The sequence below is a fragment of the Salarias fasciatus genome, chromosome 11 (genome assembly GCF_902148845.1).
Source record: "Salarias fasciatus chromosome 11, fSalaFa1.1, whole genome shotgun sequence".
Lineage (NCBI taxonomy): Eukaryota > Metazoa > Chordata > Actinopteri > Blenniiformes > Blenniidae > Salarias > Salarias fasciatus.
In genome coordinates, this window is record NC_043755.1 from 16,013,815 (window position 1) to 16,039,711 (window position 25,897).

Sequence of the window (25,897 nt, forward strand, 5' to 3'; positions counted from 1 at the left end):
ATAAACTGGCTCATAAGGCAAGATTAAAGATGCCGTGTAATTTGATTAACTGAATGGCAACGAGAGAGGCCACAGATGGGAAAATAAGCTTTTCCAGGGCCTCATTAAAGGGAACAATCCTGTAAAACCTCCTGGGTGAGATTTTACTGTGAAGACGCTCTGTAAATAAAAAAAAAAAAAAGGAAAAAAAAAATCTGAGTTTCAGCATACTGTTGAAAAGTGGCTGCAGAGGAACGTTTTGTAATAATTTATATGCTCAACAAGAAAAATCCTTCCAGTTGCGGTGACCGCTCTGAAGGGAAACACCGTACCTGATCCGCTCACTGTTATTTTTGTCTCAAAACTTGCTTAGCCCCGTTGTTCAAACATGATAAATTTGTTTCCTCATTCTTAGCCTTCGGAAAGCAAAACAAATACCGAGCGATCGCACAAAAGTGTGACTAATTCCATGGCAAGAGCCAGCAATATTTTATTTATGTGTTCAGCTTGGTCTGTTTGAAAGTCCTTTCACATTTTAAACACAGAGAATGTGACATCAAGCCAGTGGCGTATGAAGGAAAACAGTGTGTACCTGATCCCTCTGTTATTTTTCTGGCAACTAATATGTCTGTGTTTATGTTTTTGAAAATGAGGGATAAAATGTAGAATTCCAAAACAGTGATTTTAAATGATGTAACCAGAGATAACAGCCCCTGTAAAAAAAAAAAAATGCATATATTTGAAACATAACTCATTTCACTCTGCATAAATATTCTTTTTCTTGAGTGTTGAGAAGTCTATAAAAAATGTTGTGTGGTAAAAAAGAAATAAATAAATAAAACAAGAATAAAACACATGTGCCAAGTTCATTCTAATTCCTCCCCAATATGGGCATATTTTCAATGCTGTCTGACTTCATTCCTTCATCCACATGTGCAGGGAGATCAAGATTAGGTGTCTGCAGAATGAAAACCCAGGAAGCTCACCTGCTCGCCCTTGATATTACGCTGGAAATATAAAATCCATTCCTAGATTTAGACATCTCTCGCCACCAAAAAATGTTCTATTCTGTCTGGAGCCACAGACTGCCTGTCTGCGGCGGCGTCCCTTATTGGCTCAAACTAGATGTCTTAGTTATTGGGATGAAGAAATCCCTGTCAGTGGACATTCGTGGGAGAATCCCCCCCTCCTTTTCTCACTCTCAGCGAGGTGAGGTTAATTTATATTTCTCAGACCTGTTCCTTTCTCCTTAGAAATGGATTCAGTTGAAGTGTTGGCGCCGGATCGTTATCGGTGTGCTATCATTCCGCTGGGACAGCCCAGCCATCATCACAAATGGCCGTTTTTCACTGGAATAAAACATATGAATTAAACTTCATAAGCTTATCTGGTCTTTGATATGTAGAAAGCCCAAGGTTTATTTCCACATTAATCCCCACACCCGTCTATTGCTTTGGCTCTTTGATGCATGAAGGTGGGTTTAGAAACCGGAATCTGCCAGGTATATATAACTGCATGTTTTACCCATCGCTTGAGCTCCAGGCCCTCTTTTCTCCCCCTGTTTCTTTCTCTCTGTCTCTCTCACTGACACACACACACACACAGGTTTTCCCTAAGAATTTCATTACAAAAGGCAGCCATATGCATTGAAATACTGCCGGCAAGCAGGGGTCATGTAGCCCGATACTGAATTTCCCTTGCCTTTGTGCAATCTTAATTGTCTGTCATTTCTGTCTGCAGCCCCGTCTGTGCGTGCTCCAAATAAAACCTATGGAAACATGAAAGGTGGAGCACTGCCCTCACTTTCATCAAGAGATCGCTTACCTGGCCTTGCCGTGGCTACCCCAGGCTTGTGTTACGTACCTCATAAAAGTAGCTCTTGTTTCACCAATGCACTGCCCCATCCGAGCGCTGGGCTAATCTGTCAAGCCGAGCTCCCAGGCAAATTCTTCTGCAGCGTAATAGACACTGTTACAAACTCCGCTGCCTTTCTCCTCCGCTCATTTTTTTTTTCTTCCCCCCCCCCTCATTTTTTGCAGAGGGCTCCCCCGATGCCCTCTGATGTTGCTGACAGTTGAAGCTGGATGCCACGGTGAATTTATATGGCGCTACTGCATCTGTCATTGTTTTCAGCGAGGTGTTGACCTCCACACGTCCTCATCAGAATGTTGCCTCAGTTCTGCAACTCCAAGCAAAACAGATACCTACAACCGGGGCCTGATCGTAAAGGGTATTCGCCGCGGCGCAGGAAATCCATTCCCCATTCCGATAGTTTTGCGCAGAACTTTGACAGGCAGTTGGAAACCCCCGGGGGAATTAGGTCACGGAGGGATGGGAGAGACAGAGGGCTCAGGGGAGTCGGGCGGCGTCTCCCCAGCTGCAGTCGTACGCTGCCACAGCGGCGAACGTTCAGGAGACTGGAATCCTCCGTCAGACTATAACCTATCTCGTGTCCTTCATACTTCACCCCTGACATCCTTTTGATCCTCCAAACCTTGATCTCATTGTCACTTTAAGGCCTTGTTGCCATAATTCATAAACTGTCTTTTGTATAAATATGTATAGAAAGCAGCGCATGAAGGACATTATCGCTCTGCAAAGAAACACGGGTGTGGGACTCAAAATATTCATCCAGTGTACTGATTGCTTCCTTGCCACGCTGGTAGCTGATACCCCGCTGCAAAGCCTGTTCGTCTTTATCGACTGCTGATGGAATCAAGGCAGATTTATGGGTTATAGCAGGACAGAAACAGTGACAACCTTTCTGTTTTTGATGGCTCCTGCCAGTCACTGGGCCACGAACAAAGCCAGACGGTCGCTGTATTGAGTTTATAACTCCTAAAGCAGCCACCAGCGATCGCACCCTCCATAAGCCACATACAAGACAGTCATGGTATTTTAAGCAGATTTCCTCTTAAAGGGGAGGAGAGGCGGGTATTTCTCCTTTAAAGTGGTCTTATCACCGGGGCTGTCGACTCACTGGAAAGGCTGACAGCTCCAGCCCGCTGAGGCACCGAGTGGCCTTGCTGTGTCTTCTGCTGTTAACTATAGACAGGCGGGACAGCCGTGCGACTCTGCTATTCTTTCCCTTATAACACAGAGTGGCATGAACCTTTTGCCTGCTTATTTATAAACCTTTTTTTTTTTTTTTTTTTTTTTTTTTTTGGTGCATTAAACAAAAAAAAAAAAAAATCGAACATCTTGAATTATGTTTCTGAGCATGGCGCTGATTTTCTGCAATAGGAAAAACGCATTTTCACGCAAAGCTCCTTACAGCTCGTGTGAAGAATGTGCGATTGTTCAATCTCCATATCAAAGTAGGGAGACTGGTTATTATATTTCTTTGCAAAAGTGATCTATATTTTAGTTTTTAAATTCTTTTTGTCATAAAGTTCAATGAAAAAGTGAGCATATTTTTTTTTTGTGTTTTTTAATACAGTTACCAACTAAATATAATTTCCTCACATACATACTATACAAATTCTAAAAGCAGTGATATTATTTATTTAATAATGTAATAATTCCCACCTTTGTTATACAGTACTTTTTAGACTTGTTGTGCATTACATATATTTCGACGTTTCCTTTAAATATTCCAAAATATTTTAAATGCTTTGCTATATCACAAATATATCATATATGACTCCCCAATACAACTTTTCCCACTGCTTTTATCGTGATGCTATCTGCAGTCAGTGATTCATGCCGAGGCGACCCCTCCTGTCAGAGCCAGGGGTCAACGTTCAGTTAAAGGCCTCGGCCATGTGTAGTAAAGTAAACTCAGCCTCGGCGTTGTATACAGAGGGGCCTGTAATATTCATTATGCCTAACAACACACCGAGCTGAGAGTTAAGCTCTCCTCACATTCCAGGCCAGTTATTAGTCAGCATTATAGTTTATTTGTCCAGAGGTAAGATAAACCAGAATCCTTTCGGCCCCCTGCTCGGGACCTGCAACACTGAGCGGTTTGTTTGAACAAAGGAAAGTGTTCTCTTATGACAAATAGTCCAATAACACAAGATAACACACAGTCACATACTCACAACCAGATAATGCCACTTTTGAGCTGTGACTGAAACTTATTAGACCTTTATATATTTTTTTTCTTGTCCTTTGATGTTGTGTTTTTTGGCATTTGTAAGAACACGTTTATCACTGAACAAACCAAGGACACTCTGTATCAGTGAAACTCGAGATCCCAACACAGGAGGAGCCAGTTTGTTGTCCTGAAAGTATTTGAAAGCTCTGACATTTTGGAAATGAGATAGTGCCGACAAAGTCAAGTCTATTTCTGCAGCTTTGCATTGTGCGACCCGTACATTTAATCGCAGTTATCTCTTAACTTCAGTTTTAACTTTCGTACATTCTGAAATTATAAAAGCAATAAACATTGCATTAAAACAGCAGATTATTCTTTCCTCTTGCAGCTACATTGGAGGTGACTCAACGCTTTTTTTTTAACAAGATTATCTGCATGTTACTGCCTCAACTCCATCTTTGTATTTGTTATGTTTTAATGTAAGCATGAAACCTGTTTTGAAATAAGTCCACGATGTGACTACATTATCATAATGCAAATATTTTTATCGAAACTATGCTGCTGTGGATCATTTTAAAGTGTTTCTTTTAATATATTGATGAATCAAGCAGCAGATTTCTTACAATGTTCCTGGAAGAGTTCAGTGTAAGGTGTGACACACATACAGAAAGCCTCACGGATCGTCAAACAAATCAAGCCACCCACGATACCACCCATTTACTCCCGAGTCTAAATGTTTTTAATTAGCTGAAAAGCCGCGGTGTTCCCTCTGTGACTGCTTACTGCCTGCCCATCACTTCCTGATGTGTCCTGAGGATGAACTTTGAGAGAAAAAAAAAAACAAAAAAAAAAACATGGATTGACGGAAAGAAAGAAAGAGAGAGAGGAAGAAAAAAAAAGCATCTTCTTCTTAACCAAAACCAGCCTGCAGTGAAGCGGCTTGGAGGCTGCCTGCTGCCGCCGCACACAACATTCCCATCACAATCATGTTCAATTGTCCCCTAATTGTCCTCTTCTCTCTCCCGCAGAAGAAGTTGCTGACATGAGAAATTAGGCAATCAGGATGGCATTAGTGCACGAGCGCAGGCCTGGGACATGGTTATACTATAATGTATAGGCCCCATTGGGGGTGCAAATAAGCAGGGAAATACTCACATATCCCTTTGAAGTGATCGCTGCTCCCAAATTAAACTCTTAGTCACACTGCTATCAAAAGGATATGGCTGTTAGCAGTGGCCTGCTCTGATGTGAGCACACTTCTGCTGCTTTTTACAAAGTGATGGATGCCCTTTAGGTTGAGTCTTTGTAAGTAAACATACATATTCCTGCCCTTTTTAGGAAGATCTGTCACAGTGGAATTAATAATAATGTAATGTAGCCGTTTAATGTTCCAGTATTAGCCTAAATTAAAGTTATTTCGGGATTTATGTTCCTGTTCTTATTCATTGTTAGATTGTTAGATGCTACTTGTTTTATAGTAATTGGGAATAAGCTTTTTTTTTTTCACAAGTTCCGCATAAATACTCTAACTTGCATTGTCTAAAAGACAAAATTTATACAAAAATGATTGTCTTCATGTACTGGAAAAAGGAAGAAGTTGGCTTTGCATGAATTGGGTCAAATATAACAATACATGGAGAAGGAAAAAAAAAGGAGAAAAAGGGGGAGAAAAAGTTCCCTCCAACCTCCTGGGGGATTCAATGAAATTACCCCCCAAAAAAGATTGAATTAGCTCGGCCAACAGAAGGAAGAAACGCTAGAAACTAATGGCAAATAACAAGCTTGTGACAATTCATCAGGACACTTCACAGAGTCCCCTCTGTGAAGTTGCCTTCAGTGGGCTTCAGTGGAATGCCTGAGACGGGACCTTTCCCCCGCGCTATGTTATTCCAACAAACAATGTCAATGAGATGGCATCCTACCTCTCACCAATTTGCATGGTTGTCAGAGGAGTGAAAGCCAGTTTAAAGGTACATCCTTTATGTGCCGGAGAAAGGATTAGGGCCAGCCCCAGAAAGACGCTTTGATTTTTCTCGCAAATATGTATAAAGAAGTTTGGCTGAGAAAAGTGAGTTTTCAAAGTTGTAACTTTTCCAAAGCATGTGGTTTACTGATTCTTTGTGTGTGTGTGCGCGTGTTAGAATAAATCTTAAAAAAAAAAAAAAAAAAGTTTAACCTTTAAATAAGAGTTCATTGACACCTATTGTTTCTTTGTTATCTGGAAAAAAACAGATTTTTAGTGTAGAGAGGAGAAATGTTCATATGACCATTTCATCAACATATTTGAAGGTGTATGATCTGAGGATTATTTCAAATATCAAGAAGTTTTTAATAGCTACTCAGATCTATGTTTAGTTTGGAATTCATCGGAGAGACTTTCCAGCCTCCTCCCTTTGCGGTTTTGTTTTCGGGACTGAAGGCAACCCGCTGCTCAATTCAATGATCGACACACTGATCCCACATAAACACAAGCAGCAAGCCATATGCACTTAGCCACGAGGTTAGAGTGCAGCCCTCATTAGCATGTATAAACTCCCCGTGTCAAGAGGTCGCCTTTGACCCCAGCACACACAATGTTGTGTGAAACATGGCCCGCACAAAGTGCCTCGGTGTGAGTGAGGCATGTGCGCTGTTGATTTGTACATTTTTTTTTGTAAAACACATTGAATATTCTCTGACCTATGAAGTTAAATAGACGAAAACAATGCTGTGGGGAAGTAACTGCGTCCCTGTGGTGCTTCGGGATGCTGGGGTGGATCGGCTCATGCTCCTGGTGGACTTACAGACATCCTCCACTGTCCAGTGTTTTCTTCACAAGTTTCAGTAACTTAATCGATTGATGGCTACATGGTAGCAGCATTTCCAACAAGTCCGGTTGAGATTGTAGGATTTACACACACACACACACACACACACACACACACATACATGCAAAAAAAAAAAAAAAAAAAAAAACAGCTTCATGCTTAAAAAAGATCACCAGAGAGCTGATGTCCCTTCGGTGGCAGTCCAGCACAATGTGTTCCAGTTCACTTTCATCATGTTGTACCAGCTGAACATGGTGTAGCTTTCAGCCCTGCCCTGTGGGAAACCAGCCTGTCTTTTCTCTCACTGTGTGTGTGTGTGTGTGTGTGTGTGTGTGTGCGTGCGTGTGCGCTCAGTGCTGTCGAGCTGTGTTGTCCCAACCTTTCAGCGGCACAAACTCCCTGTCCCAGGGCCTCCAGCGTGGATTGGCCACAGAGACTTTGTGTGGCATGTTCAGATGAATGCAGACCTCGTTCTCCACCAGAACGCCACCGATGCAGCGCCTCCAGCGCGTCTGCTGGAAACTTCTGGAAGCATCCAAGGAAGCTCCACTTTCTCCACTTTGAGTTCATTTTTTTCTTTCTTCATGTACACACACACCGCGACACAAAAACACTGTTTGGCCGTATTGTTTTACACAGATCCACTCAGATTCTTCTGTCTTTTGGTTGCTTCTCTCAGCCTACGGGAGTCTCGCAGTTTTGAACCCTTTCTTGGACCTCATGACCTCATGGATCTGTTCATGTTTGTGGGTCAAACCGTGACACTTGATAACGTCTTCTGATAATGGCGATTGTTGGGTTTCCGTGCGATTCCGTGCCGACGCTGCAGCTGACTGGCTGCAGTAGTCAACCGGTAAATTGCTCCACTGTAATTGTTTGATTACAGTATTCGCTGCCTGGGACACTGGATAATGTAATCATACTTCAGTTCTGGTTTTACACTTCTTTTTTCTCCCGTCATTTTATCTGTATGGCTGAGTTTATGTCGAAACAGCTGTCTGGCATATAATACGGTCCTCAATGACTTGTGTCAACAGGTTTAGGAAAATAACAATGTTCTCATTGTTTGGTTAGTCCACCGTTCCAGACGGTCCGAATCTTGAGTTGTTGATGTTCCTGAATACTTTATGATATTAATTCTCTCCCCGCAAGGTTACTTAACATGACCTAATAACCACTGTTCTTATTTTTCTAAATATATGTGACAAATTCTACCGTTAAACTTGATCCCGCTGCCCGTGAATATTTCGCCTAGCACAATAAATCAGAGCCCTAACTAATATAAATGGGAACAAGAATAATACATGGGCGATTCTGTCCAGCGTCACACATAGAGGGTGTAATCTAATTAGATGGTTGTTTAATTCCAGTATCGGTTCTTGTCTATGAGGGGGGGTTTAATCACAACATGAGCCAGAAGGTCATTCTGGGTTTGGCTGCCTTGCAAAAGCATCGAGATCCTTGAAGACCTGTGAGCAGTTCACGGTATAGTCCTCAAAATGAGACAAGCTGCTCTGTATATTACGTTTTGTATTTACTTTCTGTCAGTGATGAATTTCTTCGGAGACCTTAAGCAGCTGTGGACATTCTGCCGGTTCACCAATTAATACTCGGAGGCCAAATGTTCCCAATCTCAGGGGACACGAAACTAAACAAACCCCCAGGTCTCCGTTTTCAAGCCACCTCAGAAAAGAGGATGTGAGAGTTCGAATCAAATATCTTCTTTCTGGTGTCTGGTTTGTTTACGTTTTGTTTCCTTTTGTATTCCTTCGGGGAGACTTGGAAATAGTAATAATGTCAAGGCGTGCCGAGTCTTTAATGGGTCAGGCACGACGGAGCCCGCCTCCGAACGCCCATAGAAGACTCTCACCGTGCGCTGGGTGCCTGTGCGCAAGGCCTAATCAATTCTGAAGCTGATATGTAGGTAAAATAAATGGGACTTCAAACAAAGTAAAGTAGTCCTTGAGGGATAAAAACAAGGCGCACGGGGGGGAAGCGGTTTGTGTGACACGTGCAATGTTTCATCTGTGAAAAATGCCAGAGCGGTGGCCTGTGCAGTGTAAAGTCCCAGCCTGGATTTGTTTGGTGTCAAATCGACTAAATAATTAGCTCATTCAGAGTGATCCTGATTTTTTTTTTTTTTTTTCTAATTTATGAAGGCATAAGAGACATATTTGAAACGTCAAGAATGAAACAGTCCAGTTCAGCTTTACCTTTTCTTTTACCTCCTGTTCACATTATTATTTTGATTTTACTAATGCCAATATATACAGATGGTTGACACATTTTTCAGTGGATTTTTATTGAGACCAATATATATATATATATATTTTTCCATTCATGTTTATTTCTTTTTATTTATTTCTTAAATTTAGGCAAAAAAAAAAAGGTGGCAAGGGATGCATGGTCTGCATCCAAACACCTCTTTTGCACAAACATATTTTCTTTGATTTATAATTCTTAGATTGATGCAAATGAGAGATATTTCTGTCTCAAAGGAAAGTGTGCATCTTTAAAAACAATTACATCCAAATTGATTAAATACTAAAGACTTTTGCTTGTCAAAATGTCCCCATTTAATCTGAATCCATAGTCTGACATTTTAAAGCTGTATTCATTTGTTTTTATTTATTTATTTATTTATTTATTTATTTGGGGGTGGGGGGCATGGCAAGAGATGCATGGTTTGTCCATTGTTTTGAACCTCAAATTGAAAAATCAAGTTGTAACTCAACCCAGAAACTGTGTTTCTGATTCTTAGATTGATAGAACCTGGAAATGTTTCCAAGACAAAATAAAGTATGCAAATTAAATTTCACCTGTGGTTGTCAGAATTGACCCATTCAATATGTGAACGTAGCGCGGCCAGTTTTCAAGCTGACGTTCATGACTGTTGCTTTCCTCCGTGCCGCCGTTCGGATCTCACCCTGGAGGAATGACTGACTCGGCTCCGGCTCCGGCTCCGGCGGAGTCGCGAACGTCAGAGCGTGACTCCAGCAGCAGGACTTCCAGGTTTGCTCGAGCATTTGTCGTAATTTGCCAGAGCGAGTCTGAAACCCGGCGCTTTCACAATCGGCCGTGAGATCAGTCCTCTGAAATGTTGACGCTAACCAAACATTGTCTGTTGGTGATTATGTGGCACCGCTGCTGAGGTGGTGTGATCCCGTACGGGAGTGGCCTCAGGGAGCCCTCCCTTTCTTTTTTTTTTTTTTTTTTTTTTTTCTTTACTTGAGAACTAATGTTTACAATCATTTCGGGGCGACTGTGGAAGGCATACAGGAGACACTGGCGTATGTTTGTCTCCATTTTGAGGATTGTGGTTAAGCTGAAGCTCATCTGGCAACCTTATGGGCTGCTCATCCACTCCGAAGCTTCTGTTGTTTCTTCATCTCATGTCCCTTCCCTTTATCACACTTACATTATTCCTCTTATTTTTTTTTTCCTTGTTAGATTTGGTTGTATAACCACGTTTCTTCTCATAATTGTATTTATACATTACTTTTGTTTTTTCATCCGTCTTTCTTCCCAGCACATCTCTCCTGTTTTCCACTCATCTCATCAGCTGTCTCCAGTCGTACTTGTCATCTGCTGGTATGTGCTGATGGCTGGGTTTTAGTCGGCCCTTTTTAATGCGTGCATCATGTGTAGCAATGGCTGGAATATAACGTAGCTCGAGTAAATCAATTTGTCATATGAGTAAAATCTGCTGAGCGCAGAAGTTCATGAGCAGGTTGTGCGGCTTATCTTTTTGTCTTCTTCCAATCATCGTCTCAGTCGGTGCCAAATGCCCTCAGAGATCCATTTTAAACGAGACGCATTACCACCGTGGATTTTTCTGTACAGTCGTAATGGCGTTCTTCAAAATGGAACGCGTTCTGTTTTAACGGAGGTTATTGCGGTACCTGTATTGCCGGTCGAGTTAAGTGAATTCCGCACTGACACAACAAATTTAATGCTAGACTGACATGAATGTCTGACTCAGCACCGATGTCACTTTCAGAAGAAATACACCAGCGGAGTGATATTAAGTCTTGCATTCCAAATTGAATCATTTCCCATTTGGAATAAAAAAAATAAATAAATCAAAAAAAAAAAAAAAATGTGACACCAACTCATGCAGAATGACTGCTGGCGTCACTGCGATGTGTGCAATAAGCGAAAAGTGCAGTCAGATGGTTATCTCAAATGACTGTCGCAGAGAGCCGGGCTCCCTGAAATTAGCCTCGACCCTCAAAAGTTGAAAAAAAAATGTATGGGAATTAATTTTAGATGCATGAATACAAGGAAATACAGCAATCCATTTTTGGAAAAGTGAGGGCGGTGAGAGCACAAGTAGAAGCGTATTGACATTGAACGAGTGCACTGGAAACTAAAGCTGCAGCGGTTTGGATGATGGGAAGGCGACCACATCTGTTTCCAACTTCACAGAACTGGGATTCAGCCTTTTTTTTTTTCTGTCACAACAAGTTGTAATTTCTTCAAGTTTCTCTCGTTCAGCCATGACTAAAAACTTTGCATTGGGGTTAACCAAAATTATTGTTGCTGAAATGTAAACCCCAAACTTAACTTTAACCATGACTTTGTTCAACCTCTGAACCCACTGTAACCTGTGACGTGTGAGTATATATAACCTGCTTCAGGCTCTTTCATGATTCTTGAGTCTTTTCCTCCCAAAGCATAATACTTTAAGATTAAAAGCAAAATCATTGTTTATTTGACTACAAAAAACTTTGAACATTTCAAAGGCGGCTTTAATGAGAGCCTTACATGCTGACGTTGCATTGCTTCTTAGAGAGTCTGCAGTATGGCACGGAAATCATGTTAGCTTTAATCATCATTTATACAACCGTGTCGCCATGTAAGGTGTTTCAACAATAGTTTTCAGAGGCTTTGAAGCGCTGCTGAGTGTGCTGGGGGGAAATCCATGCAATCAGCCGCTCCACTGCCATATGAAACTGTTTCATCAGAGTTGGAGGAAATCATTTAAAAGCTTCTCCAAAAGTAGCATTATGAGTAATTTAAAGAAATACGCAAGAAAATAGTACCTTTTGTGACATTTGACTCTTAAGTTGGATTTCTTGAATGAGGAGGGGAAAAAAAAGGTAAATACTTCTTACAGAGACTTAAGGCTTTATTTGATCTCACTGCAGGACTTGGTAAACAGTACTAACACCAGCACCGGGTGATAAAACACACACACGCACTCCAGAAAACACAGCTGAGGAGGAAGTAGCATCTCAGGATCTTTAGGTGGTCTTGTTTGCTTTCTTCCCACAATGCACCTGGGTGATGCTGCTTTGCACGAGCTTTCCGTATCGCTTTGTATACTGTATATGGAGGATGACCACATGAGATTTTAATATTGCTGTTAACTGAACCACCAACACAAGGAGTGTTTTATTCAGAGCGATTCCCTGAGTCATGATAAGACTGGTCAATACACATCGTGGGTGAAGCAGCAGAGAGGAAGCTCGGGGCCTGGGCGCTGGATAAACGTTTGGTTTTCCCCGCTGCCTCCGCCTGTGTCTGGATTATGAAGGGCAGATATACAGCACTTCAGAGTGTGCCAATTAACAGCCCCAGCAGCGGCCGCCACACAGGAGGGCCCCTCATAAAGACTCACCCTATGGTGTAAGCCCTGCCACTTCCAAGTGCTTTATCCGGGGCCGAGCCCATACACACAGCTGTTAAACTGGCAGGTTTTTAAGCAGCCCCAGCAACGCCGACAGGCCCAGGAGTTCATAAAGATTTTCTCAGCAAGTGCTTTCCCAAGGAAAGAGAGAAAGATGAGATGAGGGAGGCAGAGAGAGGGAGGGCGAGCAAGGCAGCTGGGTAATCAAGGGGCAGACCTTGCTCTGAGAAAGGATAGAGCCACAACTCTTCCCGACTCCATCCTCTCCTCAGCCCCCCCACCCCGCTCTTGCTGAATTTGACTGCACTCATCCTCCCAGATCTGTCTTGCTTTCTTTATTTAAAATAAAATAAATAAATGTTGTGCAAGCCAGCGCCGGGCAGAGGGTGGCCCGCTGAGGACTTGGAAGTTGGTATAGCTCCAATCGTCCAATCTACCTCCACCCCTGCCTGCCACACACCAACTGCTGGCATTTCAGCTGCTTTGATACATATTTTAAAGGCTGAAGCATATCAGAACTGCACTGATCTTAGTTAAAAGTTTCATGCCTTTTTTTTTTTTTTTTCCTGCAAGGTCCAGCATCTTGAGCTGAAAGTTGCAGAGGTTGAAGGACACTCTGAGTGAATCAACATGCATGTGAAAAAACAGAGCAAATAAATATAACCTTTACCTGATATCTAACAAAGATCTTGTTTTCTTATTAAATACACTGTATATGAAGATTTTGTTGTTTGTTTCCGTGTACCACTAGCGAACGCAGTAAAGTGTGTGTTTGTGCACAGCCCGCTCATCCATAAACGAACGCTTGCGTGCCCGAGCAGCCCGAGGTCGTCTGCCATTGTTCTCTTGGACTTACACAGAGATAAAGCAGTTGAAAGTGAGCTTGACCACATGCTACACAGTATTGACTACAGATGTGGCAGACAGATCACAGAGAAAACGTGATGGCATTTCCTCAAGATGTGCATGTGTATTTTTAAACTTTGATGTGAACATGATTTGCCATGAAAAAACGCTTTGTTCATGCGGTTCACATGGTCTCAATAACAGGGCTCATACATATTGTATGCCTTTTTCCAGAATTCTTTTTTTTTTTTTTTTTTTGTCTCAGTGATAGCATAGGTTGATCTCGGGACATTTAGTAGCAAAGCAGAAGGAGCTTACTGGTAAAGAAGAATTGTCCGCATAGCTGAAGATTACTTTGACGACAGGGATAACATGCTCAGCATGTTGTGGTTGAGACAGTCGGTGTCACTGCTGCAACAACACTGTGTGATATTCTTTATTTTGAGGCCACGTCTGGCCACAGGTCCTCTGCGCTGGCTCCTCTCTCTGAATACATTAGCCAGGCACTTAAAAGACACTATAAGGTTTAATAAAATGTGATCAAACAAATGCTAACATCTAAAGACTGCCACACACACACATGCAACATCTTAAGATGGTGTAGATGGATACTTTTTGTCAGCAGTCAACCAACATTTTTTTAACTGCTTTTTTCCCCTCACTGAAGCCGATTTTGTTATCAATGCTGACTGTCTGAACTGTTACTTCCTCTTTTGTGACAATATTGAATGATTTTTCTCTTCCAAAGTTCACATTTCTACAGTGATTGCTGTATTACTCAAGTTAAAAGAGGACGTTTAATCTTTGAAGAACAAAATATTTCAACATATATATCACTATTGCTGATCCCGGCTTCGGTTTCCATTCAACTTTTAGCAAATACAGAAATGTTTGAGATAAAATTCAATAAAAAAAAGAAGAAAGAAATCATTTGCATACCATATATTAAAGCTCTTTCCGTGCCTGCTGTTGCGATGTGCCACAGTGGAAACCGGGCATTCGGCGCCCTTGCTGACGCTGTCTGCGGCGGCTTGCAGAGGAACTGCAGGTGTGAAGAAAGAGCCTCCAGTTCAAGCAGAGGGGAAAGGTATCGCCGCGAGGTAGTCTGGCTGTTGACCGGCCCGCGCAGTTCAGGTTTGCATGTGTGTGAAGTGATAGTTCCAACACATTGTGTTCTTGTTCGGCGCTTCTTCTGTTTCAGCTTTGGCAGGTGACCCGGCATTGGGTGTACTGGCTACTGTACTCCAGGTGACAGCTTCTGACATTGTAATTGTCTGCTTTGGGCAACGGGTTGGAGGGTGTAGTACAGCTTATGTTTCCTTTTCGGTAGAAATTATTGATAACCGGTGGTGAGAGGTACTGTTGGTCTGATTCCGGTGGCTTGAGCACATCGCAGCGGTGGCAGCTTCTTCTAAATACAACTCTTAGAAACATGACAAAAAAAGAAAAACACTAGACCAACTCAAAACGAAGAAAATCATCATGTAGAAGAAGTGAAGATTGTAAACAATACAGTTCTGGGATACGATGAAATGTAACATATCAATAAATAATATTGAAATGAGTTCTTATGGCTAACAATAGAAACATATGGGGAACAAATGCATATTTCTGTATAGATTATGCCATGATGCATATATCTTGCGACTGTTGCAGCCTTAAATACACACACTTGTTCAGTAGTTTTCACTGTAGCACATGAAAGAGTTAAGACAGACGGGGCTGGAGAAGGATAGTTGGACGGAGGGTGTAAAGATTTCACATTAGCAGGGCGGAAAATGGCGAGTTGCATTTGATATCGCCCTCTGCGCGGCACATGTGCCGGGAGAGCTCGCAGAGTTTGAAAGAGAGAAGCATCCTCCACTGAATGGAAATTCCTGCGCTTCAGCCACAGCTGCAGTGTGACACTTCAGATGGCCGTGCTTCCCTTTGTACAGCCCCCTGGAATTAACCCAAACCACAATGGCATCACATCAGAAAAGACGGCAGGAAAATCAGACTTTATTATCTGTCGCTGTGGAAATATTTGTGCGCGGAGGAAACGGGGGCACGAGGCCCTGGGCTTGCCTGCCGTGTCAACCTGCATTTTATTATTGAAAACACACACACACACGATCCTCGGATAAGTCTGAGCTAACTCACTGTTTTACCTGTACTCCGCCGCGGCTCAGCTCCACGCCGAACCGTAAACAAGCCGTCGCATTCTCTTTATTTATTTTTACAAATTTTAAAGCCAATAAAACCAATAATTTACGACAGAATGCAGCGAAAAGCAGAAAGTCCATCACATGTGACATGTAACAGTTGCAAGTTTCACTCACTGAGCGCAGCGAACCGCAGTGAACCGATACTGGAGAAAAAGACAGTTCAACTAGTGCCGGGAAACAAACTCTCTGGTCTAATGAAGAGACGCAGCGTTGCATGGAATAAAAGTTTCTGTCAGATTGTGTTTGGAGAGGGGATTCACTTCAAAGAGATCTCAACAACAGTGCTGTCTGTCTAATTTACGTTTTCAAGTACATGCCAAATGTAAAAACCCCAATTTTGAGGAGTGTATAATTACAGAGATAGAATGAATGACTATAAATAACCCCATCATTACTAGCCCCCCCCCTCAAGAACATGATCCATACTGAAGGATAATTAAGGCAATATATTCCTGATCTTCCAACAGTCTGTAAAGGGAATGTGTGCAGTGCTCGCATGCGCGTGCTTGTGTGTGTGTGTGTGTGTGTGTGTGTGTGTGTGTGTGTGTGTGTGTGTGTGTGTGGTCGGGATTGAGAAAGAGAGAGTGTGGGTGTGTAAAAGGGGGGGGGGGGAAATCATAAGGCATTCTTCACTAAATATAGTTCTGTTGTGGCAGAACTGCTATGTATGGGTACTTCAGAAAAACTCGAGACGGACCAGCTTTAATTGGTTTGTGGAGTCATTAATGGAACAGAAGCACAATTTGAGCGTGTGTGTGTGTGTGTGTGTGTGTGTGTGTGTGCGTGTGTGTGTGTGTGTGTGTGCGTGCGTGCGTGCGTACACAACAGTGCTTCTGCGTGTATATTGGACCCTGTCAGTGCCCTTTAAACAACAACAGACACATGGAAATAACTTTGATCAACAAACATGTAGCAAACAAGAAGATAATAATGAACCTCTATGTTCAGCCGAGGTCTCTTAAAATAGACCATTTCAACTAGGATATATCAGATTTGAGGATAATATTTCTAGATTAGGCCAGCTAATTAGTGCCCCAATATTTGGCATGGCGCTTTGACTGCGATCCAAATAAGCATATTGTCCTCATCGCTGAAAAGTGAAAGAGCTTTCCTGTGTTCTTCACTCAGAGTCGGCGAGAGCGTTCGACTGAGACAGAGAAAACTTTACTCGACTGCTCTCCATGCCTTCACTTTATCTCCCCCTCGCTTTCTTGCCCGATCAAAAACGTACGAATGTCGCTTTGAGTGGCCAAATGAAAGAGAACCAGGCAAACATGAGCGAGCGACCATGTTTATTTCCAGTAAATCTATAAGCCAGGCCAGGTTTTTTTTTTTTTTTTTTCTTTCTGTGTCAGCAGGGGCCTGCATGGGTTGTTGAACGGCCGTGAGTTGTTGCTTAACCGGCAGCGAGTCACTCAGCCAGCCAGCCCAGTTGTCAGGCGAGTACTAGTTCCTTGTTGCTATTTGTGTTTGAGTGTAACCGTGCCGAGAGCCTCCCTCACTCCCTTCTCTTTTTTTTTTTTTTTTTTTTTTCAACCCCCCTTTTCCAACCTCTTCCTGTGGCAAAGAACCGTGTCTTACAGCAGCCGATCACTCCTGGAATGAAAAGCCTATGACCAAGGCATCCGCTCCTTTCACTGCCATTGTGTCACTGAAACAAGACGCGGGGACCGAGAGCGGCCGGCTAAACGCGGTGTAGCAGGGTTCCACGGTGGCCCCGCTGAGGTTGCCGCCACTGCCGGGGCTCCAGTGACTTGTTGTTGCTTGTTGTTGTGTGTTTTCCCCGAGCCAAGGCCGGGGGGCCCCGGGATGGCTTTTGTGTCAGTGTTCGACCAGCGCTGCACTCATGGAACTAGATAAATGGATTAGAGGGGCACAGATATGGGCGGGCATCTTTGAGAAAAGACAACGGAGATGTCGAAGGGGGGAAGCGGGGGCTTGAAGGAGGAGGAGGAGGAGGAGGAGGAGGAGGGTGAAGGGATAGGAAGAGGCAGAGGCATTTGTGTTGTTGGACAACAAGGGGTCGAGTCTGTTGTAAGAATAGCCTGCTTCTGCCAAAAAAGACAAGACAGTGATAAACTTTCCTCCCCATGCAGTCACCTCTCTCCCCCCGCCACCCCATCCTCACTCTTCCTGTTATACACACACGCACACACACATACACACCAAGTGTCACAATGCACAATTCAGCAGTAAAATGAATGGATTGCCACAGCGTGACACGTCTCAGTTGCAGGGGGAGATGGTCCTTGTTCGCCAACAAAAGGCTGCGGTATTATGGGGAGCGCAGCCTGTGACAGAATGCTAAATTGTTTTAGGGTCAACAACTTATTGTCTTTGCATGAGCCACAATTTACATATCTCCCAAGTAGGTTTCAGTAGTCAGTCCTCATATGAAAACAGTACAGCCCCTTCTCGCCTTTTGAAACTGTTCCATCCTCTCAAAGGTTACGGAAAGCTGTTTTTATAACTTGTTTTTTAATTATATATATTTTTAATTCAGTAGATATAGATGTTATTTAATGTTTGATAATTATGTAGTTAATCATTTGAATTGTAATTGGATTACAGCAATTACTTTATACACCCTAAATAATGCAAACACATTGTGGCTAACATGTTATTTATCTGACATTATCCCGAAGAGCTTTGTTCTTTAATTCTATATTTACACTGAATTCATTTAGTTTTCGCTTCTTTTCTTATCGTTTCCCCCTCCGCGGTCTTTATTTTCTTTTCCCCTCCCGTGCACCGTGGCCCTGGGCGTCCGGGAGGGAAGGAATGGCTGGAAGTGACAGCCTAATTATCAGCCTCCACTCCGCTCATTACCCATTAGACAATCCACTGTACATCCACTTACTAAATGAATAATTTTGTATATATTATGGGAACACAATATTATGGCCCGCAGCTAACGCCTTTTGCGCTAACCTCACGCTGTTTCCTTACAAAAGGAATAAATGGGACACCGAGAGGTTATTTAATTTTAGCCCCAAAAAGCCAGGCTCGCGAGAGGATGTCATGTGCAAATGGGGTGCGGAGGAAGAGGAGGGGGGAGGAGGAAGAGGAGGGTGGAGGGGGCAATATGAAATTTCCACACCTGCCTTTTCTGTGCGCAATATCCCAATCATCACGGCCAGGCGCGTGCTGCAGCATACGTGAAATTGACAACAGTCGGTTCGAGCTTTACATGAATTAATATTATTCTAATTTTCGCCGCAGCCGATCTAATGACTGCTGCTGGAGCAATTTACACTTCTTTTTTCCCCCCTTCTTTTTCTTCCCCAAATAGGTTATTAAAAAGGGGAAAAAAGACCACAATGGAGCTGTTAGGTTAATTTTATATTACCACGCATGTCATAAATACAACTGTGTTGTGATCATCCTAAAGTTGTGTTGATCTGTTTTGTAAAACATCCACGAGCTGTGATCATTTGAAGCGAATGGGTATTTCAGGTGATAGTTTTTTCTCCCCTCCTTTACAAGTTCACTCAGTTTTAAAAAAGCAGAAATTAAAAACGGGTCATAATGCAAATCCAAGCAGAACACGATGTAATGCTAAATACATTTGAAATAATTAATTTTTTTCACGAATAAACACTATTGTCATATCAGCTTGCAGTTTTTTTTTTTTTTTTTTTTTTTTTATTCTGATAGCAAATTCGTAAAGCTAGTCAAAAAAATGTATTTAGATAAAACTACAATAAAGAAAGGCGGCACCATGTGTGATACTAAGTATGTGAATTGGATTTATTGCTCCTTGGCTGTCGGAAATGCTCTCAGAGCTCCACCAGGCTGTGCCTCGCCTATAGAGGTCGCTGTAATATTGCAAAACAGCTGTGCATAAGTCACTCCACAGGTTCGGTGGGATCGGAACAGTCACAGAAACAGATATCCCTGCAACTTACTGCCATTTACTGAACTGTTCTAACTCTGCAAACACATACTTTCAACCCCTGCTCGAGCTGTTTTAGGACAGCGCTTCTCTTTTTGTATGTGTGGGAGTGTGTTGTAATTTTTAAGCACACAAGAGCAGAACAATGCAAGCAAATCACAGTAATCACTTTTGGGGGAAAATAAATGTTATTCCTGTTACGATGAATTAAAAGAGAAATAATGGTGAAAATACAAAGCCCCCCTTGTTATCCAATAACTGCTAATTATTGCACTTTCCTCACATTGTGTTTAAACCCTATTAGGCCGGTGTGATAAATCAATATTTACTTTTGGTTGCCGACAGAGCAGGGGGGGAAAAAAAGAAAAAGAAAAAAGCATCTTTTAAGAGGAGTAATGATCTTTATCAGCCTGGAAACAGACAGACCCCCAAAACCGTGACCCTGGTCCGCGAGGCCCCGCAGTGTCACCCTTCTCCTCCCCCAGAAAAGAAAATATTAATAATTTATCTCCGAATCGACTTCTCCCTCTGACAGATTAGATTTTAACCATTTGATTTTGTTTGGACTGGGCGTTCCCATATTATTACTTAATGACCTTCCCAGCTGCTCCTGTCCATTTTCTGTCACCAGCAACCATCTGGACACTTATTAGCACCTCAATGCATCCACGCTGCTTTCCTCCCAAAGTTGAATAAAATTAAGGCTGGGTGCATAAAGACTGCCAATATTTTTTTTTCTCCCTCCCTCATTTCCCAGCCCCCATTAAAAAAAAAAATAAAATAAAATAAAATAAATAAATCGTACTTTTAAATATTGAACCACATTTCTTTATATTGGTAATGCAGGTAGAAAATAAATGTAGCCTCTTCAGCTTGGATTTTCTCTATAATTTCATTTAGTTTATTAGGCAAAATATACGATCTGGACAAATTCCTTCAACGTTTCCTATTTACAAATTTAAATCACTTGGTATTTACATTAACGAAATGACACCAAAACACAGGATAGAGACAAAAAAAAATTATATAATAATAATAATAATAATAATAATAATAATAATAATAATAATAATAATAATAAAGTAAAAAGCCTACCAAAATGTCCCAGCCTGTCTGGGCAATATGGAAAGAGAGAGTAACATTATAGGCGCGATTATAGGCTACACAACAATAGAGGAAGTAATCCATCCATCCACAGGATATTACCAAATTACGCCATTTGTTCTGTACCGACTGAATGCTACGCTGCATTATTATTTGTCATTGTCCTTTTTTTTTTAAGGGAGTCTTTTTTTTTCGATTTCATTTTTTTTTCAAGCATGAAAAAACGGTCTTGATCAAGCCGAGGAGAGGGCAGTGAGGACCCGTTGCGTGGCGTCTTGTGGACTCCTGGCGCTGGAAGGCAGAGAGGATCTGGATAAAGAATAATACAGAAAGGTAGATAAATACCCCCGCCGTGTTTGGACAGCGGGTTCCAATATGCATCTCAAGTGTCTGGCTGAATAGACTTGATTAGAAGCAGACTGTAGGCCTTTCCCCTCCATTTCTTTTATGATTTAAAAAAAAGAATAATACATTCACACTAAAAACCAGTATTCTAAATTTTTTAAATCTTTTTTTGTGTAAATATTGGCAGTGGTTAGAATTGCATAACAGCTTGTTGGAGGATGGTTTTGTAGTACTTGAAACAGAGGTAAACTTTTTTTTCTTTTTCTTTTTTTTCTGTGGGTAAGAGCGCTCCCCTGGGCTCCGGGGCTCCCAGGGGTCTTTAGGGAAAGCACACAGCCCAGACAGAGCCCGTTTTACTCGGTGACTTGATAAGTAGCCACACTCTCCCCAGAGGGGAGGAATTAAAGGGGGTGTGGGATTGAAGTCAAGACCCCTGTCACCCGCAAAGCACACTGTATTTCAAGTTACCCTGGCTCCGTTTTGTTTGGAGTTATATTATTAAATTACAATAGATAAAACTAAATAAAGCTGCCCACACATTAACCTCAAGCTTATTTTATTATCTGCCATTATTTCATTTGTTGCGTTATTTGTTCCCCTTTCAATAAAACCTATCATATTGACGCCTAGTTAGATAAATAAATATTTTTATACTTCCAGTGATAGAACATAAACTTTTTTTTAAGAAAATAATTTCCTTGTGTCTCTAAACTCAACAAGAACATAAGAGAAAAATAGCAAGAGAAAAAGAGTCTGGTCTCACCTGTCATGGATGGGTCGAAAGGAAGATTTCAGGATCTGCGTTGGAGGTGAATCAGACCTTACACCGTTTTCATGGTCTGAAAAAAAGCCAATATATGTGTCAGTGCTGACATGCTGTAGAACTTCTTTTTGTTTTGACCATTAACACTACATTTGTTTTTTTTCTTCCTTCAGCATGTGGACATTATGGATATGGACGTCAGATTTACGCATGCGTGTTGACTTTGTTTTAAAAGTATTGCTAGAAAAATAAACACTGACAGCCATAAATTCGGGATAGACACTAGTAAAAAAAAAGGTGTTGAAGTGTTTGCAGTGGGCTCATCGTACCGATGTGTTTGGGACTGAGGGTCTCTGGCGGGGCCTTGCTGTCGTTGCTGAGCGCTGCTGAGGCGACCACCGGTGACACGACCACCGACGGCTGCTGCTGCTGCTGCTGCTGCTGCTGCTGCTGCTGGCCCGCCAGGTGGTGGTTGTGGTGGTGATGCTGGTTTACTCCCAGAAACGATCTGACATTCAGGAGGGAGTTCTGGCCCAGGAAAGCCCCGTTTGTCCAGTTGTGGAACTTTCCAATCTGGCATGTGTACAGTCCGTGGCTGGGGAGGAAGGCCGGGTGCGTCTGGATCTGGTGGTGGGGCGCGGAGGGGTGCGTGGGGGCCCCGGGCCCGCAGGGGGACGTGGGTTTCTGCGTGGAGCTGTCGGGACTCGTGGCGGTCTCCGCTAAAGACCATATTTTGGGCTTATTGCTGGACGGGAGGGGAAAGCTCCCGGGTCTGTCCGGCGACAGGACCCGCGTGTTGCTGTTCGTGCTGCCGTCCGTGGGGTCCTTACTCCCCGGGAGCGCTGAAATCGCGCTCTTAGATTTCTCAAAGGCCTCGTGGGCCTGCAGGGCGAAGGCCCGCCGCTTCTCCAAGCTGTCCAGGTCTCCAGGCGCGCCCACGCCCCCCCTGAGCTCTCTGCTCCCCTCCGTTGATTTATCGTCGTCGTCCTCGTTGCTCTGATCCCCATCGTTGTCGTCGATCTTGTCGATATCTATGCTCTCCAAATCAATCTCCTCCTCGTCTTCGTTCTTCTCCGCCTCGTCCCCGCTGCCGAACAAGTTCCCGTCCTCCTCGCCCTCCTTGCTCCTGCCTCCCCAGGTCACCTTGTTCTCCTTCTTGAGCCTCCTCCTGGCGTTGGCGAACCACGTGGAGACCTGCGTCAGGGTCATCTTGGTGATGATGGCCAGCATGATCTTCTCGCCTTTCGTCGGGTACGGGTTCTTCCTGTGCTCGTTGAGCCAGGCCTTCAGGGTGCTGGTGCTCTCCCGGGTGGCGTTCTTGGGCCTGGCCGGGTCCCCGTACTGAAACTGGCCGTACGGGTAGAAGGCGGGGGACGTGTGCGCCGCGAAGCTGGCGGGATGGACACCGGGACTGTCTTTGAGCTCATACTGGGACCCCTGCGCGACACACAAAACTCATTTAGTACCTTTGCATGTGTATTATGCACGAGTCATCCTGCAAAAATTACAGATTAAACCTCGTCGCACTTAATCCCAAATCCACTCCTGCATGCGGAAAAAAGTGCGAAAATGCCCCCCCCCCCCCCCTCCTCCTCCACCACCACCACCACCACCCCCGCCCATTAAAACATTCAGGAGTTACAGTTGCACCTGACTCAGAGCTTTCCACAAATAAGCTTCTCAACTTGCAGCATACCATATGCCAGGCCCGCGGCACCTGCGACGGCGCAGCTCCACTCCGCGACCTTTTATTAGCAAATACTTTTCATCCGCCGTCACGATTCAAAGTAACGAGCAGAGAGAAAGTTTTGTGTGGAGGCACATGGCGCGCGCAGACTGACAGCTTTAAGGTGCGCCTGCCAAACTCTCCTCCACACTCTGACAAACAAGCTGGAAGGCCTCGCTTAAGTTTTTTTTTTCCTTTCTTTTTTAACTCTCGGTGCGTCACAGTATCACTTTATGCCAATTGTAATCCCAGGAGACTATTCTATTTTCTGTGAATGCACCTGATCATTCCAGGCTCCTCTTTTGGAGAGGGGTTCTTGTTTTGAAGCTCAGGCTCAGCTCTGGGCCGGATGCATACATTAACCAACACCTTCACATCTTCCGGTTAATTATTATCACCAGGTGTTTGTTTTTCAGCCCACAGATTTTCATGAAGACAGACCTATTTGTGCTCGTGCAGTGAACCAAAACAGAAAGCCTCTTCTTTAAAATACGATCTCTTTCTACATTGTTTATATTTTTTTTCTGTCATGTCAGAAGATTCGGATTTTCTCAGCAAAATTATTTATATATATATATTTTTTTTAAAGTAAGATGGCTGAGTAAAACTTTTCTCGTCTGGGGTCACACTTCAGGGTAATTTTAAATGTCTATTTCATTTTTTATTATCATTATGCGACAGCAATAGACGCATGACTGGTTTTAATAGGAGTTTTTTTTTTTTCTTGTTTAAGAAAAAAAATACTTAATGTATATTTCCTGCTCTTTGGTATCTGGACAAACTTTTAATTTGCAGCCAAGCAAATAGCCGAGCCACTAAAACTCAATCGATTGTATGGATTTACTGAGAAAAATCACGCAGGCGCATGAATTAATTGTCTGATCCGACTTTCTGGAGCCTTTGTTATTTGTTCAAACCCTAACAGCCTGCATACAGCTAACCAATAAACACAACCGATTTAAAAAAAACAACAACAAAAAACACAATTCTTCTTACCATTTGTGAGAAAAGAGCCAAGTCCGCGCTGGTGTAGGGTAAGAAAGCGCTGTAGTTGTGTGCGTACGGGTTGGCGTACATGCCCAGCACGGACGTGACGGCCGCCGCGGTGGCGGACGGACTTCCCCCGATTTCCGTGCTCCCTCCCCGGGACGACGGCGTAAGCACTCCCGGTCTCTCGCTCCCGTACACCGCCTGGGAGGCACTTAAGTACTGCGGGTAGCCTAGCTGGGGGAAAGACATCTCCACCGCCGAACTGTCGCACAGCACTGAGGTCCGACAAACTGTGCGCAAATAATAAGAACAATAATGATATAAAAAAAAAAAGTCTGCAAGGGAGGGGGAAAAAAAGAAAAGAAAAAAAAAGGAGCCCGGCGGAGCAACGGAAAGTGTTTCAAGCCAAAGTCGCAGATACTATAGCAGACATACAGCTGTGTGCAGTCAAAACAAACCGCTCTTAAATCTCGGCTTCCTCTCTTTTCTCGCGCAAAAAGTCCGCTGGATGTGATCTGATCAACAATTGCGCTCCGACTGACGCGCCTGGCCCTGAGGTCTCCAGGCTGATCTCTCAGATACAATTTGAAGTTGATGCTTTGATTGGCATCCCCTACTTGAGCCTGCAAGCTCCTCCTAGTTTGGAGCAATGTGGATAATGTGAATATAGAGTGAGCACATTGGCTGGGGCCTCTCTCTCTCTCTCTCTCTCTCTCTCTCTCTCTCTCTCTCTCTCTCTCTCTCTCTCTCTCTCTCTCCCTCTCTCCCTCTCTCTCTCTCTCTCTCGCTCTCCCTCCCTCCTCTCGCCCTCTCGCTCTCTCTCCCTCCGTGTTTGGACTTATTGTATGTTAAATGTTCAAGCATTAGAGTCCATTCACCGAAGGCTTTGATTGTTGTATGACAACCTGTCTACACGATTTTACAGCTGTCCGACACAGGGGGAAGTAAACCCGTCACGAGCAGGAACTTACTTTGAATGGATTAAAATTAGAATTAAATAGAGGGAAAAAAAGCCCACCTCACAGATGAATTAGTATTTGGTAATAGTGACTACTTTTACAGGTTTTTTTTTAATTTAATCTGCAACTACTTTCTTTGTTGCGTAATAATATTTTTATTTTTATCGATGTGCTTGTTAATGTGACGCCAATCACTTCACGGCGATTCAATTTAGGATTAATATTTTAATGAAATAAATAAAAATCTTATTACGTCTCAGAAATAAACAGATATAAATTTTAAAAAATGTAAAAGTGATTAGAAAAAAAATCAATGCTTTATCCAAAACGGTTAGCCCCATGCAAATTAGTCTGAATCATTTATTAATCGCGGATATTTTTATTTGACTTCTGTGTCTTTGATTCGTTCATAAAGGTTTAATCAGCCAAATTCTCCTTTTCTCCCTCCCCCTTGTTTCTCTCTCTCTCTCCCTCTCTCACACACACTTCTCGATCTGCGTGTGTGTGTGTGGATTTACACCAGATTGTTGTTGTCTTTTGTAGCGACACAGCCACTCCACGTTTCCTTGCATTGAGTGAAAAGCAGTGAGAGGAGGAAAAGGCTG

General features: G+C 43.0%; 1 protein-coding gene across 1 annotated transcript; it reads right to left on the bottom strand.

Moving 5' to 3' along the window:
* Window positions 1-20,695: 20,695 nt before the first annotated feature.
* On the bottom strand, window positions 20,696-24,903 carry irx1a (iroquois homeobox 1a). Its single transcript, XM_030103428.1, has 4 exons — window positions 24,340-24,903; window positions 21,947-23,054; window positions 21,618-21,693; window positions 20,696-20,818 (listed from the first exon to the last, which is right to left on the bottom strand). Exons 1-4 carry the CDS (start codon window positions 24,580-24,582, stop codon window positions 20,743-20,745), a joined length of 1,503 nt encoding a protein of 500 aa, XP_029959288.1. The 5' UTR covers window positions 24,583-24,903; the 3' UTR covers window positions 20,696-20,742.
* Window positions 24,904-25,897: the final 994 nt, after the last annotated feature.

Bases quoted from the DNA above. Each gene is read 5' to 3' on its own strand.
- irx1a (XM_030103428.1), bottom strand. From the start codon at position 24,582: ATGTCTTTCCCCCAGCTAGGCTACCCGCAGTACTTAAGTGCCTCCCAG. The intron at 23,055-24,339 runs GTAAGAAGAATT...TGTGTCGCGCAG, and splicing joins TGGCTCTTTTCTCACAAATG to GGGTCCCAGTATGAGCTCAA. The intron at 20,819-21,617 runs GTGAGACCAGAC...TTCTTTATCCAG, and splicing joins TTTCGACCCATCCATGACAG to ATCCTCTCTGCCTTCCAGCG.